The 15,366-nt window shown below is 30.1% G+C and overlaps 3 protein-coding genes across 4 annotated transcripts; all 3 read right to left on the reverse strand.

Annotated features, from left to right (window-relative positions):
- Positions 1 to 203: 203 nt before the first annotated feature.
- LOC113366256 (transcriptional repressor CTCF-like) lies at positions 204 to 4,173 on the reverse strand. Its single transcript, XM_026607834.1, has 15 exons — positions 3,807 to 4,173; positions 3,444 to 3,490; positions 3,267 to 3,377; positions 3,057 to 3,199; positions 2,779 to 2,947; positions 2,499 to 2,697; positions 2,241 to 2,410; positions 2,033 to 2,169; positions 1,594 to 1,744; positions 1,370 to 1,524; positions 1,156 to 1,304; positions 846 to 1,083; positions 563 to 776; positions 381 to 490; positions 204 to 310 (listed from the first exon to the last, which is right to left on the reverse strand). The coding sequence occupies exons 2-15, from the start codon at positions 3,469 to 3,471 to the stop codon at positions 227 to 229; spliced, it is 2,058 nt and encodes a 685-aa protein (XP_026463619.1). The 5' UTR covers positions 3,472 to 3,490; positions 3,807 to 4,173; the 3' UTR covers positions 204 to 226.
- A 276-nt stretch (positions 4,174 to 4,449) lies between these two features.
- LOC113366257 (motile sperm domain-containing protein 2-like) lies at positions 4,450 to 10,977 on the reverse strand. Of its 2 annotated transcripts, none has more exons than XM_026607836.1 (11): positions 10,792 to 10,977; positions 10,195 to 10,409; positions 9,978 to 10,124; positions 9,741 to 9,918; positions 9,511 to 9,674; positions 9,202 to 9,428; positions 6,298 to 6,361; positions 5,879 to 5,991; positions 5,119 to 5,325; positions 4,786 to 4,920; positions 4,450 to 4,711 (listed from the first exon to the last, which is right to left on the reverse strand). In XM_026607836.1, exons 2-11 carry the CDS (start codon positions 10,268 to 10,270, stop codon positions 4,544 to 4,546), a joined length of 1,479 nt encoding a protein of 492 aa, XP_026463621.1. In that variant the 5' UTR covers positions 10,271 to 10,409; positions 10,792 to 10,977; the 3' UTR covers positions 4,450 to 4,543. The 2 variants fall into 2 exon arrangements, with proteins under 2 accessions (XP_026463621.1, XP_026463620.1); XM_026607835.1 differs by having other exon boundaries at positions 10,686 to 10,977.
- A 1,562-nt stretch (positions 10,978 to 12,539) lies between these two features.
- Positions 12,540 to 15,073, reverse strand: LOC113366656 (protein daughterless). Its single transcript, XM_026608298.1, has one exon. It carries the CDS (start codon positions 14,931 to 14,933, stop codon positions 13,413 to 13,415), a length of 1,521 nt encoding a protein of 506 aa, XP_026464083.1. The 5' UTR covers positions 14,934 to 15,073; the 3' UTR covers positions 12,540 to 13,412.
- Positions 15,074 to 15,366: the final 293 nt, after the last annotated feature.

Here is a 15,366-nt window from a genome sequence, read left to right on the forward strand (position 1 = left end):
AATTAAAGTAAACTACAAACGTGCTACTTAAATCTAAAATTTAATTTAACATTAAACATAATTTTAGTATTATTAAATTTGTCACAAACTTGTAACAATATTGTGAATAAATTACACATGAATGAATTTGTTGCTTTTAACATTATTCAATATTCAAAAGCTTTCCACCTCCAGAACCACAAATAATAATATACATATATAGTACACAAGCAAATATAAAATTTATTTATTCATCCTGTACAAGTTCAATTTTTATTGATGTTTTATCATCTTCTATTTCTGCAATTTCATCTTGATTCATATCATCATCCTGCAAAGAAAGGATAAAATAAAAAAAAATTAACATTATTGACATGAAAGCAAAAATGCAAAGTGCCTACATCAAATCCAAAGCAATTATCCATATCATTGCTAGGATCATGTCCTGAGACCTGTATCCTTCCAACCTTGCGGCTCTCAAGTGATTGTAAAATTTCTACTTCATCCATATCTACAATAATGATCAATTAGTATCAAAAACATATGCAAAAATATTCTATTTATATGCATATTTTATCATTACGTTCTGGTAATAGGAAGGAACCATCCATATCAGCAGCTTCTAATAAACTTTCAGCATTAATATCATTGCCTAAAGCGCTTCCATCATCTTCTCCATCTTCAGCTACTTCGATCACCTCAAGAACTACATACTGCTGACCATCAGAGCCTTCAACAGCTACCATTCCACCATCTGTATCATCACTGTCATATGACATGCCTGTGATCATGTCCATCTAAAATTGAACACAGGTGAGATAAAATTAAACAGAAATCATATTTTATAAATAATTCATGGGCATTACGCTTTGTGATTGATCTTCCATCATTTGTAACTTTTTCTGTCGTCCTATTTTTAATTGTAATGCCTTCTCTTGAACACTCGAATCTGGATCATGCATTGCCATGTGTCTAATCAAATTGCCTTTATGTCGAAAACTCCTATCGCACTCTGGACATGCATGCGTTTTTTCTTGGGGAGGTGGTGGAACATAATTTGGATTGTGGTAAAGATTTTGATGTCTTTTTAGCAGTTGTTTTTGTCTGAAATTTCACAGTTACTAAAGAAAATGCTGTATTTGACTAGTTGAATAATACAATATGTATTTTATGTACCTAAAGGACTGATCACAAATTTCACATACAAAAGGCTTTTCATCTGTATGAATTAACATGTGGGACTGCAAATGCCTTTGCGAGACAGAAGCATAAACACACAAATCACATTTGAAGCACTTTTCACCTTCATGGGTTTTTGCATGGGTCTAAAAGTAAATTAATACCAATTTATAAAAGATATCTATAATTTATAATATCAACCACAATATACCTTATAACTATATCTATCTGGAAAAGATTTTCCACATCTTTTACATTTTAGAGGTTTATCAGATGTATGAAGTTTTTGTACATGAATTCTAAGATCTGTTTTGCGCCCGCATGTTGTTGGACACAGCTCACATTGGAACACAGGCTTATCATCAACTAAAAATCAAGGAATTCATTTATTATTTTTTCTATGATTTGATTATGTATTCGGCAACAAATTATTACCATTATGCACAAGCTTGTGTGCCTTAAGTGAATTTGATTGTGTGAATTTCATAGGGCAGATGTCACATTCATAAGGTTTCTCTCCTGTGTGAATACGTAAATGTCTCTTTAATTTGAATGTATCAGGTGAAGCGTATGTACAATGAGGGCACTGAAAAATCAAATTCAATTAGATTTTCAGAATTCATTTCACAACTAAAATTTAATATAAAACTAAGAATAATAATAACATAATTCAATAATTTCTAAATTTCTGGAAATAAATTAACCTTTGTGAACAAATTAAATACAAATGCGTAAAATTTGAATTATTCATAAAAATACTCTATGAACAAACATTTTATTACTAGTGTCACAACATACATTTTTTTGATATCTACTATTCCATGTATTATATATAAAATTCAGTGTTAAGTTCATATATTGTATAATTTGTTACCTGATAAGGCCTCTCTCCAGTATGGCAACGAATATGTCTTTTGAGCTTTGATAATTCCACACTTGCATAATCACATTCATTACATTTGTGAGGTTTTTCATGAGTATGTCTATATCTTACATGTCGTACAAGCTCTCCTAAACAAATTTTACAGCAAAACATTAGTTACAATATGAATTTTTAACAATAATTTATATAAAATAATTACCTGATGTTGTAAATGCACTTTCACAGAATTTGCATCGATGAGGTTTAGTGCCTGTGTGTGTGTTAACATGATTTTGTAATGAAGCAACGGTTTTGAAGCCCCGTTCACAAACAGAGCATTTGTGAGGTCTTTCTTCTGAATGAGATTTCATATGACGAGATAATAAATATCTGATAATAAAATTATTCAATTACATTATTTTTAAATTTTGTTTATTATCTGTACTAGTAACTTTAATGGAATGGATGAATTAATTACCTTTTAGGACTTGTATAATTACAGTAATTGCACATGTGAGTAGCAACAACAGATTGTGCTTTCTTTGGTAGTATTTTAGTTACTTTTGACTTGTCATCTTCAGCATCTGAGTCTAAAGTATTTTCTTCAACTTCTTCCTCATTCTCATCAAAATCATAGACCGCCAGATCGTGATCAGCACTCTCTTCGTCAACATTTTCTATACAGACAACATTTGAATTTATAATGTTGGGAATATAATTCTAAACCTAAATTTATAAATTAGTTTCTATTTCTATACCTTCAATTTCAGCATCAGCATCCTTCACTTTATCATCATCATCAGGTTCCTGCATAATTAAAACATAACTTACTTCTCCAGGATTAGCATCAGACTGAACAATTGTAACAGCTTGATATGCTTCAGGATTTTCCAACATGGCCTCTTCATCTTGAATATTCGACACAACCTAACAAAGATAATAATATATCAATTTAATTTGGAAACAATAAAGAAACAGGACACTTGAGTAATTAGTAAATCGAATTGCAACTAATAGTTAATCAGATTATACTTACTTCATCAGTCTCCTGCGAGTTTCTTTGAACTACAGTCATGACAGGTTGAGATTCACCATTTGCTTGGTAATAATAATGACCCGATTGATCAACAAAGTAGGTTCCTTCCCCATCATCTGCAGTATCCATTTGATCTTCATCGACTAAAAAAATTTAAAAGAAAATAAAACACTTGGAGTTAATGCGTGTATTTTAAACTAATTAACAAACCAGCAATAATGGACTGTTCGCCATTTTCAATTTCTTTATTAAATGTTTCTAGATAAGTATGTATGTCTCCGCTTTCAATTTTCACTGTAGCAAACTCATTCTGTCCAGAATCTACAAATATGATAATGGCAAATAAATACAATATTTAGGATTAAAATATAGCACAAAATAACTTACCAGACTTGTCAACCTTAGTTCCCCTCATGTTTTAAACATTCAATAAGCTGTAACAGAAATAGTAATGGTATTTCTACGTTATTCTAGTCATGCTTAAGTAGAACTTTATTATTGTGCAATTAATTTAACGTCGACTAAGTGCCAAACAAATATTCATTATTTAATTCTAAAGTACAACTGAATAGCCAGTAAATTTTATATAAACGTAGGTCATCCGCCATATTGCTAATAATCGCTTTACAAGGGCTATCAGTCAATTTATAAAACAATCTTAATAAATATTTTTAAATACACAAGGTAGAATTTAATGATTTTATGACAGTAATAATTTTCGGTTTATATTTCATAATATAGGGGGCTCACTTATAAGATTTCTGTAAATTAGCACCGTCGGCGCTGTCATCAATATGGATGTTCAATCTGAAGCCGTTCTTGATCGAGCGGGAGCTCGCCAAATAAGATAAATATCACATTGAATTGCACTGGGCTGACAATAATGCTAAATAAGGATAAATTATAGATCGAGAAGGAGCACTAGCACGTAACAGTGACAATAAACAATATACTCACTTACGTTTAAATAATTCGAAAGTGTTATTAGAGGGCGTTAAGAGCTTCTAACAATTCGAGTAGAGTGTCGGACTAAGCAAGAGATGGCGAGAACTGAACCGACAAGCGATTATCAAACATGGCCGCCAGATCTAACAGTCATTGGTGGTCAACATCAAATTTATGGGGTCACATCATAGACCTTATATACAATATATATATATATATATATATATATATATATATATATAACCTTATAATATAAGGTCTATGAGTCACAGATAAGTTTAAATATGCAAATATTTAGCAATAAAAGTTTAAAATACAAACTAATATTTTTCTACAGTTTATTTTCAACAAGCATGTAAAAAATTAACAATACAATAACAGTTCATATATTAACTTACAATACATGTAAGTTGTGATGTATATATTATTAAATAATGTTTATATATTATTATTGCACTTAATATATACTGATTTTTATATTCTTAGATAGAAAAATATACAGGGTGTATATTTCTTGACAACCCCAAGGATATGTTTATCATCTAATATTTCATGCAGTGATTTTCACTATTGACTTCCGACTGATTTTTTATTGTGTACAAAAATATAGCAGCAAATAAAAGAAGTAAAACCATCAAAACCCATTGCAAGCTCTGGATAAAATTAACTTGCGCTTGAAGTTTATTGTTATTCTCTACTAATTGTGTCAACTAAAAGATAGAATAATCATTATTAATATAAGATCTTTCTCAAAATCTTAATTACACATTTTATATGAACAAACCTTGGCTAGCACTTGGCTCATATTTTGTTTAGAATCAGGTTCTGAATTTAAAATACCGCCATTTTTAGCATTTTCTGGAAGTCCAGGTAAAATGCATTTCAGTCTATGTTGTTCCACATTATAATTACTAGGATTCTGAAATAAGAAATATAATTATGATTCACCATATGATAATAGTCTTTCATTATTACTAACAACATATTTCAACACCTTTATTGCTATGTTCATTTTTGAGCAAATATTAAAATATAAACCAAAATCATATTTTTAATCCTTAACCTCATTAATGAACTTCAGTAGCCTCTAATTTTATTGATTTTTTTAATTTGTTACCTTCCAAATTTCTCCCAATTCTTGAGCGCTCATTTCGCCTTGACCCTCAGCAGGTAAAGCAATACCCATGACTAAAAACTTGTCCTTAGCAAAACCCGTAGAATGATAACCTGCATGTAATGTCACTGTTATAGAAACCGAAGCGCCTGGTGCTAGAGGTCCAGTGCTTGGACGAACACGAAACTTCTCCGGAGATGTGGTTTTAATCTGATAATATAAGAAGAGAATATGTTGATTCAAAACTTAAATAGAATTATCAGTACTACACAATAACTTGATTCAAGTTGCAATCAAATCAAGTCTAATATCAATCGAGTTCAATAAAATTTGACTGGCTGTAATATAATAAACTGTAATATAATAAATATTTACAAGTATTTGCAATACTCTAATTGCAAAATGTAATGTTTGTCATGAGAAGGTATATTACAAATATAAATATTACCAACTACATACTTTTTATATATGTATGTTCATAATTTGTAGGTACTCTGCAATTTAGTTTTCTTCAGTCAAACAGATTTCTTGGTAGCAAATTGAATAATTACGTTCTTCTATTATTTTGATCTCTAATAAATTACATCATGCTTAATAATATTCAATATTACCATAAATTAAAACAAAATGCACCTAGTTTCATAAATGCAATAAAGCTGCATTATATTACTAAACTTACAAATTTAATTATAAAACGAAGCACATGATTGAATATTTATGTACTACAAAATTTAAGAGATAATATTATGTTTATTATAATTACCTTATACGTAATGGTGCCAGTGTCTTTGTTTGTAATAGTAATCGTACCAACCATTTCGTTGCCATCTTTTTGGAATGTGATAGTATCAACTGGAGTCACGTGGAGCATTTCGCCTGAAGAAATAAATTTATTTTATATAAAAACTTTAGTGTATAAATACGTAATTCTCATATACGACGTTTGTAATATCCCAAGCGTCTCGTGCCACACTAAAAAGATAATTAACTTAAAGGTCAAAATGGGAATGGATGGATATAGGCACCACAAACACTGCTACAGTTTAGGTGCGGCTATTTACTATATATCCAATATGCTAAAAGGCATCCAATAAAAGGTGAAAAGTTACCGGCTATTTTAAAACATGCCATTAAAATATTTGCGGAAGTTGGTTTAAAATCAAAATTAGGAAAATAACTTACCACCATTCTTATCTTCCAGGCTTTCGGCGGTATCTGCGGTCGGAGATCCTTCTGCAAAATGAACCTGGAAACGATAAATTAAAAATTACATTTTAATACAGAGCAAGTTTTATTAAAGGACGATTCGCCGAAGGATATTTGCATTAATCGAATCGTCGAATTAATGCATTTATTATATTTTTTTAAAAAACTTCTGTATTTCAAATTTGGATTCCTTATCCAGAGAACTACACAAATACACACACACACACACACACACATATATATATATATATATATATATATATATATAATATGATAAATTTATAAGTTTAAACAATAATAATCTAACCGATCGCTCAAAACGCATCTTTACTTTATAATGACATGATAATTTAAAATGAACAAAGTCTTATTCTGCAACTAATAATACACAAGGTTAATATCACATAAAATAAACACGTTTATCAATAAAAAAATAAATAAAGAATCTTTGTTATGTCACTTTGTTATTTGTCCAGAAAAAAACTTGAAATTCCAAACCTTCCTATGCTGAATTGGTCAAAACACATTATATAAAAAGTATTTCTCTTGAATAATAGAAAATAAATTTCAAAAATAACAATATCTCAAGGAGAACTACTAATTAGCCTATGAAGTAATTATTACTTTAGAGTAAAATAAAATTTTATTAATACAATCACCTGAATTTTCTGCATTTTAGTCGCCTAATACTAGCTAATACTACTTTCAACAATTTATACAGATTTATTTTTACCGAATAATATAAAAATATATTTCAAATTTAAATTTTATTAATACATATTCTTCACCTGCATTTTCCGCATTTTGAAAGCCTATTTACTATAAATAACAAATATTCTTATGCTTAAATATCAGAATCACAAATTATAAAATAAAAGTTTGTAAAACAATTGAAAATCCAAAATATTGGAATGATTTGGTAAAAAAAAAGTAAAATTCAAACCTAGCAACACTACAAGGAAAATAACTAAATATCCTATGAAATACCCAGGTTAAGGTAAAATAAATTTTATTCACCTGCATTTTCTGCATTGTCGTCTTATATTTACTAGCGATTACTGGTAGGTAACAAATATATTCTAATGTCTTAATGACGGATCAACAAATTATGAAATGAAAAATCTAATTTAAAATGAATAAAAATCATCGACGCTTTCAAAAGTCGTCGACTGGAACGATTGTTTCAAATGAACTGCTGCACAATAACACCGAACCGAGTTTAATTATAAGAGAGCGTATTTGTTTTCCAACAATAAACATATCAAATTCAGCTCACGAAAGCAAAACATTAAATGAAACTTGCATTAAAGATTATTTTACCATTGGAGATAATTACGTAGACGCTGAATACGAATTTATAAACAATATTTAAGTGCAAAACATGAGTGTAGAATATATTTTTATGCTTTTTTAAAATGTGTTTCAGAACATGTGCCTCAGAGAAATCAATAAAATAGTGGTGGTGTGTGATGTAAAGTTCACGTATGCGCGCGTCTCTTGAGGGATATATTTTAACCAATCGTAAGGATATATTTTAAAAAGAATTATAAATGTGCAAAAATACCTTAAACTAATTAGTAATTATTATAAAAACGCATACACAAAAACAAATTTGAGCAAATTAAAACATTGAACTATAGTGGCATTTGCCTTGAGACAAGTTCATGAACTTCCGGATACGTGTAAATAAGCGACTTAATCGCTAAGAAAATTAATATATTGATTTTTTTTTAAATTAGATCGATTATTTACACTTCATTAACTTATATAAGTATATAGCGATTTGTTGTAGTGCCTAACAATGTTAGAAACTATTGTAATTTATTCAATTTCAAACAAATTTGTCACACATACACCATGTATGCCCTAAGAGCGCTCCTCATCGTTCCATTATTAATGAATTGTCATAATTGAACCACTTTTCATATGCCTATAATATTTTGTGAAATTTTATCAAAATCACAAAAAATCATTTTTATTTACTATTAAATGACTAGACCGATATTTTCTAAAAACGATCAGCACAATTTCCAACTAATATCTTACGGTTTTTAAATTTTCAAAATCGGCGCAGGTTATATTGCAAAAACGTGCACTTATCTGCTAATTATAAAGAGACAATTGCCTCACAAAACTAATCAACTCAATTCCTTAAGAATGGCTTTTAAATTTTGAAATCGGTACAGCCGTCGTTGAGTCAAATTTTAACTACACACAGGTTCAAAATTTAGCATGAAATGATTCAAAATGACTTGAAACATCAAGAAAACTAAATTAGGAAATCGGATTATTTAGCTAAAACATAAGCTTCTCATTCAGGAAATTTAAATGGATTAACATTTGCAAACAATAATATCTTATATCAATTTCAAACTAACAAATTTCAAATATTACCGTGTTTTAAAATTTCATATTCTAATATAAAAATTTCATATTCTACATAAAATTTTGTAAGATACATTGATATTTATTTGTGATAAAACTAAAAACATTCACTATGATAACTTTCGTGCATGAATCATTTCAAACAACAAAATGTTTTTTGAGTAGATAACCTTGGATAAATAATTGGTAATCAACAGATAAAGTTCCATTACAATTGTACTTCTTATGCAACAATAAATGTAAAAAAATATAGATACCCAAATAACCACGTGTCTTAGAAATTATGAAGCATATTTTCACTATTATAAATGTTTTAAATAACAGTTTTTGATTAACTGCACGCGATTTTGCACATATAATCAAGCTCCATTAAATTTGACAAAAATATTCAACAAAACAAGGCTTCAATAAAGATAAAATACCAATAAAGTTCCAAAATATAATAGTGAAAATCAGCACAACAATATTAAAATTCAATATTTATGAAATTCCTACCTTCTTATTTGATGGTATGTCTCCGGCTTGAAGCATTTTGGACTGTGGATTATAAATATTATCCTGTCTGATTTCAGAAACAAAACTGAACTCATAAGGATCACGACCACCCCAACAAACTAATGCTTGCTCCGGTGACACAATTTCCTTCAAAGTAGACTTGTTAACAAACTTCATTTTTGCCACCGCTTTAGCTGGTAGTAAAGCTTTAATAACTTTAAATGCAGCTAAAAAAAATAATGAAATGAATCATTATAAAAAAGATGAATACTATCTTTTAATCAAATTTTGTGATGATATTTCGCTTACCATTTAATATCCACGGCATTTCAAAAATTACAATGTAATTTAAAAAGTGTGGGAAGTATTGTTTAAATAAGCTAATAATATATTTTGTGAAATCCATGTCCATATTATTTAACCCTGTGTCTGCCATATCAAAGAAAATCGTGATCAAATCACCATTCTCTTCTCTACAATAAGATTTTAAAATTATTAAGAGCTAATAAGTTCAAAGAGCAAAAGTAGTTAATTTTTACCTTTCTAGTCTATCTAGCCAATAAACAAGACATCTTTTCAAATCATTAATATCCTTTTGACCTTTAACATGTTTTTTACTTTTAAAAATTAATAACGCTTTACCATCAATATCACGGCCATGACTAAAGAAGCCCCCATCATGAATAATATCCATTTTTATATTGCTTTCTGATATATCTACAAATATATTTAATTTCATAAAAACTGTTAAAGAAAATATGTTATATTTTACTAACCATTTGTGCCAAATTGTTTTCTCCATTCACAAGTATCCCAGAGCATGGACAATGATAGATTTAAATCATAATCATTGTGCTCAAGAAATCGCTTCAACCATTTGTCAGTGTTTTTCACACGATTAAGATCGGCCTCATGAAATCCACCTGAGAAAAAAATAATGCTCAATCAACCAGTAAATAGTAAAAGAAAAGTAGTAAATAGAAAAATATTTACCGACATCTGCTGCTCCATCCTTTTCAAGTTTTTGCAGAAATGCATTCCTTAATTCTTGAATTTGTTGGTCAGTCATTTTGTATTTATAAAAATGTGTATTAAAATTAATTAATTAATTAAAAAATGTGAAAATTATAATCAGCAATAAAAATTATTGAATATATTTTAAACTGCATCAGGGCATATTTAAAGTAGCTGCTGTGTACACATTATACCTAAAATTATAGACTTGAATGTTTCACTTATCAAAATGTAATAAATATGTGTAATAGATAAAAGAATGACTTTATAATATTGATAAAAGCAACGTAGCAGGTAAAGCGAATTCAAGTGACACAAAGAAAACTGGTTGTACTTTATTTTTCACATAATACTTTGTCCCATGACAAAAACGAGATTAAAGGTCAACGTGAGCGATTGCTTGGAAATTCACACTCATAAAAATATAAGGATAATAAAGCGGCACTTTATATATGTATAATAATATTTACGAGTAGATTGCACTCAATTGCACTACACAGGGCACTTGTTGATTGTAGAAAATTGACAGCTGTTCTGTTCCACAGAGGTATATAAATATATGATGGCGATCCTTACCCCTGCCTTTGAAGTCTTTATCATATTTTTTTAAAAAATCATTTTATCACGTACGTGCGCACGATTTGATTTAAAATTTGGTATGAATCAATGACCAAGGACGAAAACATGAAACGTCATTGGCACCTATGAAATGACAAAAAGTTTCTGGGAAATATCGCACAGAGCGCACGACCATCTCTTCGGTTGCATCCTGCGCGCGGAGCAAACCCATTGACCTACATGCTGCCAACACATCAATGCAACGGCATCAACCCATTAACCCATTCATTAAATTAATCATTGTTTTAAATTGTCACACGCTTTCAAATAATATTGAAACAGATTTCCCATATTAACAATTCAATTATGATTTTGAAAACCAGGCGCTGCAGTACCTATTAATGTTTTGAATTTAAACCAATAATAAATATTGTTTTAACCTACTGGTTGCCAACCCATCTTTATTTGATAACATCAAATCAGCCAACATACGATAATGGTTGACGTTTATCGCATTTATTATCAATTATCATATTAGTACATGCCTAAATTTAAAACAATTAAAACAATCAATACAAAACTTACGAAAATGTATCGGCATAAAACCTCGTTTTTTTTAGAAATGTTATTAGGTTTGTATTACATTGCGCAAATTAGTTCATTTTTTTATTACTTTATTTAGACATGATTTTGAATTTTAAATTCACAAAGTTTTGTTTTCGTTCGCGAAATAATAATCCATTTGTCCATAAAATCCTGCAATTATACATTTTCAAGATGGAAACCAGACATTTTATAGAAATATTTATTACGGTTGCAAAATTATACAAATAATTAATTAATATATCTGAATTTTGAAATTAACATATAAAAATTAATTATTATAACTTTGGTAGCTTTTTTTGTTTGATCTAAACATAGATCATGAATTTTTTTCTAAAAAAAATAATGTTGAAAAGCATTTACATTTGTTTCAAATATGCAACTTACATAAAAGAATATTGTATATAAGAATGGCACTACTAGAACATCATTTAAAAAAATATAAACTAGTTACTTCATCACTAAAATTACATTATAATAAAACATTTCATACTTTAAATAAATTAAAGTATGATCTAAATTATTCAATTCGTAACAAATAATTACAAAATATATTGGCAACATGACAATTAAATCCAGTACATTGGAATATTAAAATTATAAATTAAAACTATAAAATAGCTCAGTTCAAAGAAAAACTAAATCAAACTAAAGTTAATCATTACAAATAAATTAGAATATATTTTTGCATATTGTGAATACGAAAAGTTCAAAGATGACACTATAAAAGAAATATCTCTGAAACCCTATTATGTACAATTACAGAATTAGAATGAAAATACGATTCCAACATAACACTTAGATCTAATATGGCAAGGGCTTGCAATGTCTCCAAACCCATAGTGTCATCAAACCCCCAAAAACTAATTTTCATATAATTTCATATATTTATAAATGATCATAATTAATATCAGATATTGCTAAATGGTATGGAAAATAAATTTGTTTAAGTAGCCATTTATAATTTTTACATGTAAAATATTAAAATATAATATATGTAAATAAACATAATTTAAAAAAAATTAGAACTACCATAAAAATATTATCAAGTTATATACCAAATAAAAAATGTTTCTTTGCAGTTACTTCTTTTCATATTTAATCAACAATTAAATAGTCAACGTACTAAGACAATTTAATTGGCTTATAACTTGAAATAATATATGGCCAAATAAAATAATACAATTGTCCATATTGAGCAATAACATTGTCCATAAATTCAGATCACAGTTAAACTTTTACATCATCGAAGTATCGGCCTTCGCTTAAAAAGGTTTAGGCCATAGCTATCAAAAATTTTTAAAATGCATTGTATAATTCGTGGCACAATATCTAATCTTCAACCTACATCATGCAAAGTTGCTCCTATTAGCAGCATTTCAAATATACCTATATCTAAATGATCCACCCTAGTGAATTAATACTATTTAAATTAAAATAATGAAGCTGCATATATTGCTGCTATATATTTTAATGGTTTCCTTTATTAGACATACTCGATGTTAATGCTCAGTATGAACTCGTTACATAAATTATATTTATAGTACCACTGGTCGCAGTTTTGAACACTTTTTATATATACAATTTGATGGGCTATTAACAAGTGCCTTAAATGGTGTGAACATATCTCAAATTTTTGTAGCTCTTGTATTTAGTCAGAATATAAGAAAATACACATCTAGAAAAGATTTGCCTTCATTCTAATGGAAAGCTAGTTAACATTAGATCGGTAACACCAAACATGTCCATGCCCTTGAGCACATCATTTTATATATGGTAGAAACAGATCTCCACAACATTTGACTGCTAATAGAAAATTCTGCATCATAATAATATTAATATTTTCACAATACTTTACGGTAATTAAAAAACCTATTGAGGATTCCTTCATTCCGCTTAAATATAATTCAATATAGATATAATATAAATTTATTTATAATCTTCCCATCCAAATAGGTGTTTTTGTGAACAACTCACTCACACAGTTTTGAAGTCAGGCACTTTCTGTTTTGACACATTAACTTGAGGAATCAGGGCTATTGAGGGGGCGCAGGGTATGGTGGCTGGGGCAAAAGGTGATGAGGTGGAGGCAGTTTAGGCCCATCTTCTGCCTTTTCTTCCTCTCTTCGTTTCAAACAAGCCGCTTTGGGATTCAAGTTGCGCTCGCGAACCTGCTGCTCTAAGGTCATAATTACTTCCACAGCCATATTCAAAATTCCTAGTTTCGTTTGAGGTTTATCAGATTTCAAATGAGTCATACACATTCGACCTAATTCCTTAAGGGCTTCATTAATATCACGTATGCGTATGCGTTCACGCACATTATTAGCTTGCCTTCTTTCCTTTTCCCGAGCTGCTTTATTGGCTGGATCTCCATCATCACCTTCATCTGCACTCGAACAATACCTACGAGATCTTTTAGTATTTTTGGATTGACCTCCTTGAGATTCCATTGAACTACTAGGTTTTGTATCAGAGTCTGGTGGCTCTTTACGTTTTCTCGTTCCCCCTGCTGGTCTTTCTAATTTAACTAAAACATCACTTGAACTGCTGTCATGCAGAGGATATGATCCATCCAAAGAAGGTAATTTTTCAGTTGCAAAAGGTCCTGCTCCACTCGTGCCAGCCATACTTAATTGGGATTCTGCATGATTTCTCAGTACATTAATTGCATCATCCAGACGCTCTTCCATTCGTGTTCCCATATTGTGCAAATTGCCAGCTAAATCAGTATGAAAACCATTAGGATGGCCAATGATGGATGACCCTGCTACTCCATTCATTTGCTGATTCAAACCGGGAATTCCTTGCAAATTATTATTGGGGCTTGTTAATAAGTGCTGCCACGTAGATGTGTTGTGTAAGGGCGGAGGAGAATTTACAGGAGTAGAAGGATTCGAACTGTAGCTACTTATACTCTGTTCAGTTGGGTATATAGTTTGCATAGCTTTCCCTACAAAAGTATCAGGCTGATTATGATTCAATGATGGTCCTGCCATCGCTGGACTATGCTGACCAGTAAATATTGCCGGAGAAACCTGTCCTTGACTTTGATTAGTTTGCCCTCGGAATGTACTCATGGGGGGTAAAGTTTGATTTGGGGTCATATGGCCTTCGACTTGAGCTGGTGATAGCGCATAAGGATCCTGTGAAAGCTGCCCATGGGATGGCAGATAGGTGCCGGATGCGCCGTGAGGTCCTGAAGGCGTCAGTGTTTGAACGTATCCACTCGGAGTAGAACCGTATGGGGACCAAGAAGCGCTTGTTGGATCTTGATAATAAGTTTCTGGATACAATCCGTCGGATGTTTTTGAACCAGTATATCTAGGTAAGTCATGTCCAAATTCATCCGCAACGTACATGCCATTATCCATATTTCCATACGTAGAAGTAAACCCGACTTTATCGGGTGTGGGTTGTTTGTTTGCTATTTTATTAAAACAATTTTGGAAAACCTCATACAAGTGCATGGGTTCATCGTCAGAAGTCGCCATTTTGAAATTACTACGACTGAACGAGGCCAATGAAGAAATATTTGTTAGATTTGCACTTTTCATTTACCTTATAGGTAATATGCTATATTACCATAATGATTCCACGTTCATATTTACTCACTGCGTCAAGATATAAACACATATCTAATTAAAAAAATCACAACAAAAATAAAACACAAGACTTTTACACCTCCTCACCAAAATATGACAACACCAGTTAAGTGAGTAACGTAAGGCAGCACTTATGACAACTTGTTGAAAACTGAATTGAGCAACATATCTAGTAGAGAAATTGAAAATATAATAAACAAAGCGATAATATGCAAAAATATCAATAATTAAATTAAAACAAGGCAATAATTAATAACAAATCCTAATTTATTTTTTCTTCTGTTGAAGTACTTGCAAAACAACATAACCAACAAATGCATATGAACGTTTGAATTTTTAGGCGGTAATTTCAAACAAGAACGGAAAATTATTTTACATCCACTGA

The sequence above is a fragment of the Ctenocephalides felis genome, unplaced genomic scaffold (genome assembly GCF_003426905.1).
Source record: "Ctenocephalides felis isolate EL2017-DRISC unplaced genomic scaffold, ASM342690v1 CF-g0.4_SCAFFOLD_01170, whole genome shotgun sequence".
NCBI lineage: Eukaryota > Metazoa > Arthropoda > Insecta > Siphonaptera > Pulicidae > Ctenocephalides > Ctenocephalides felis.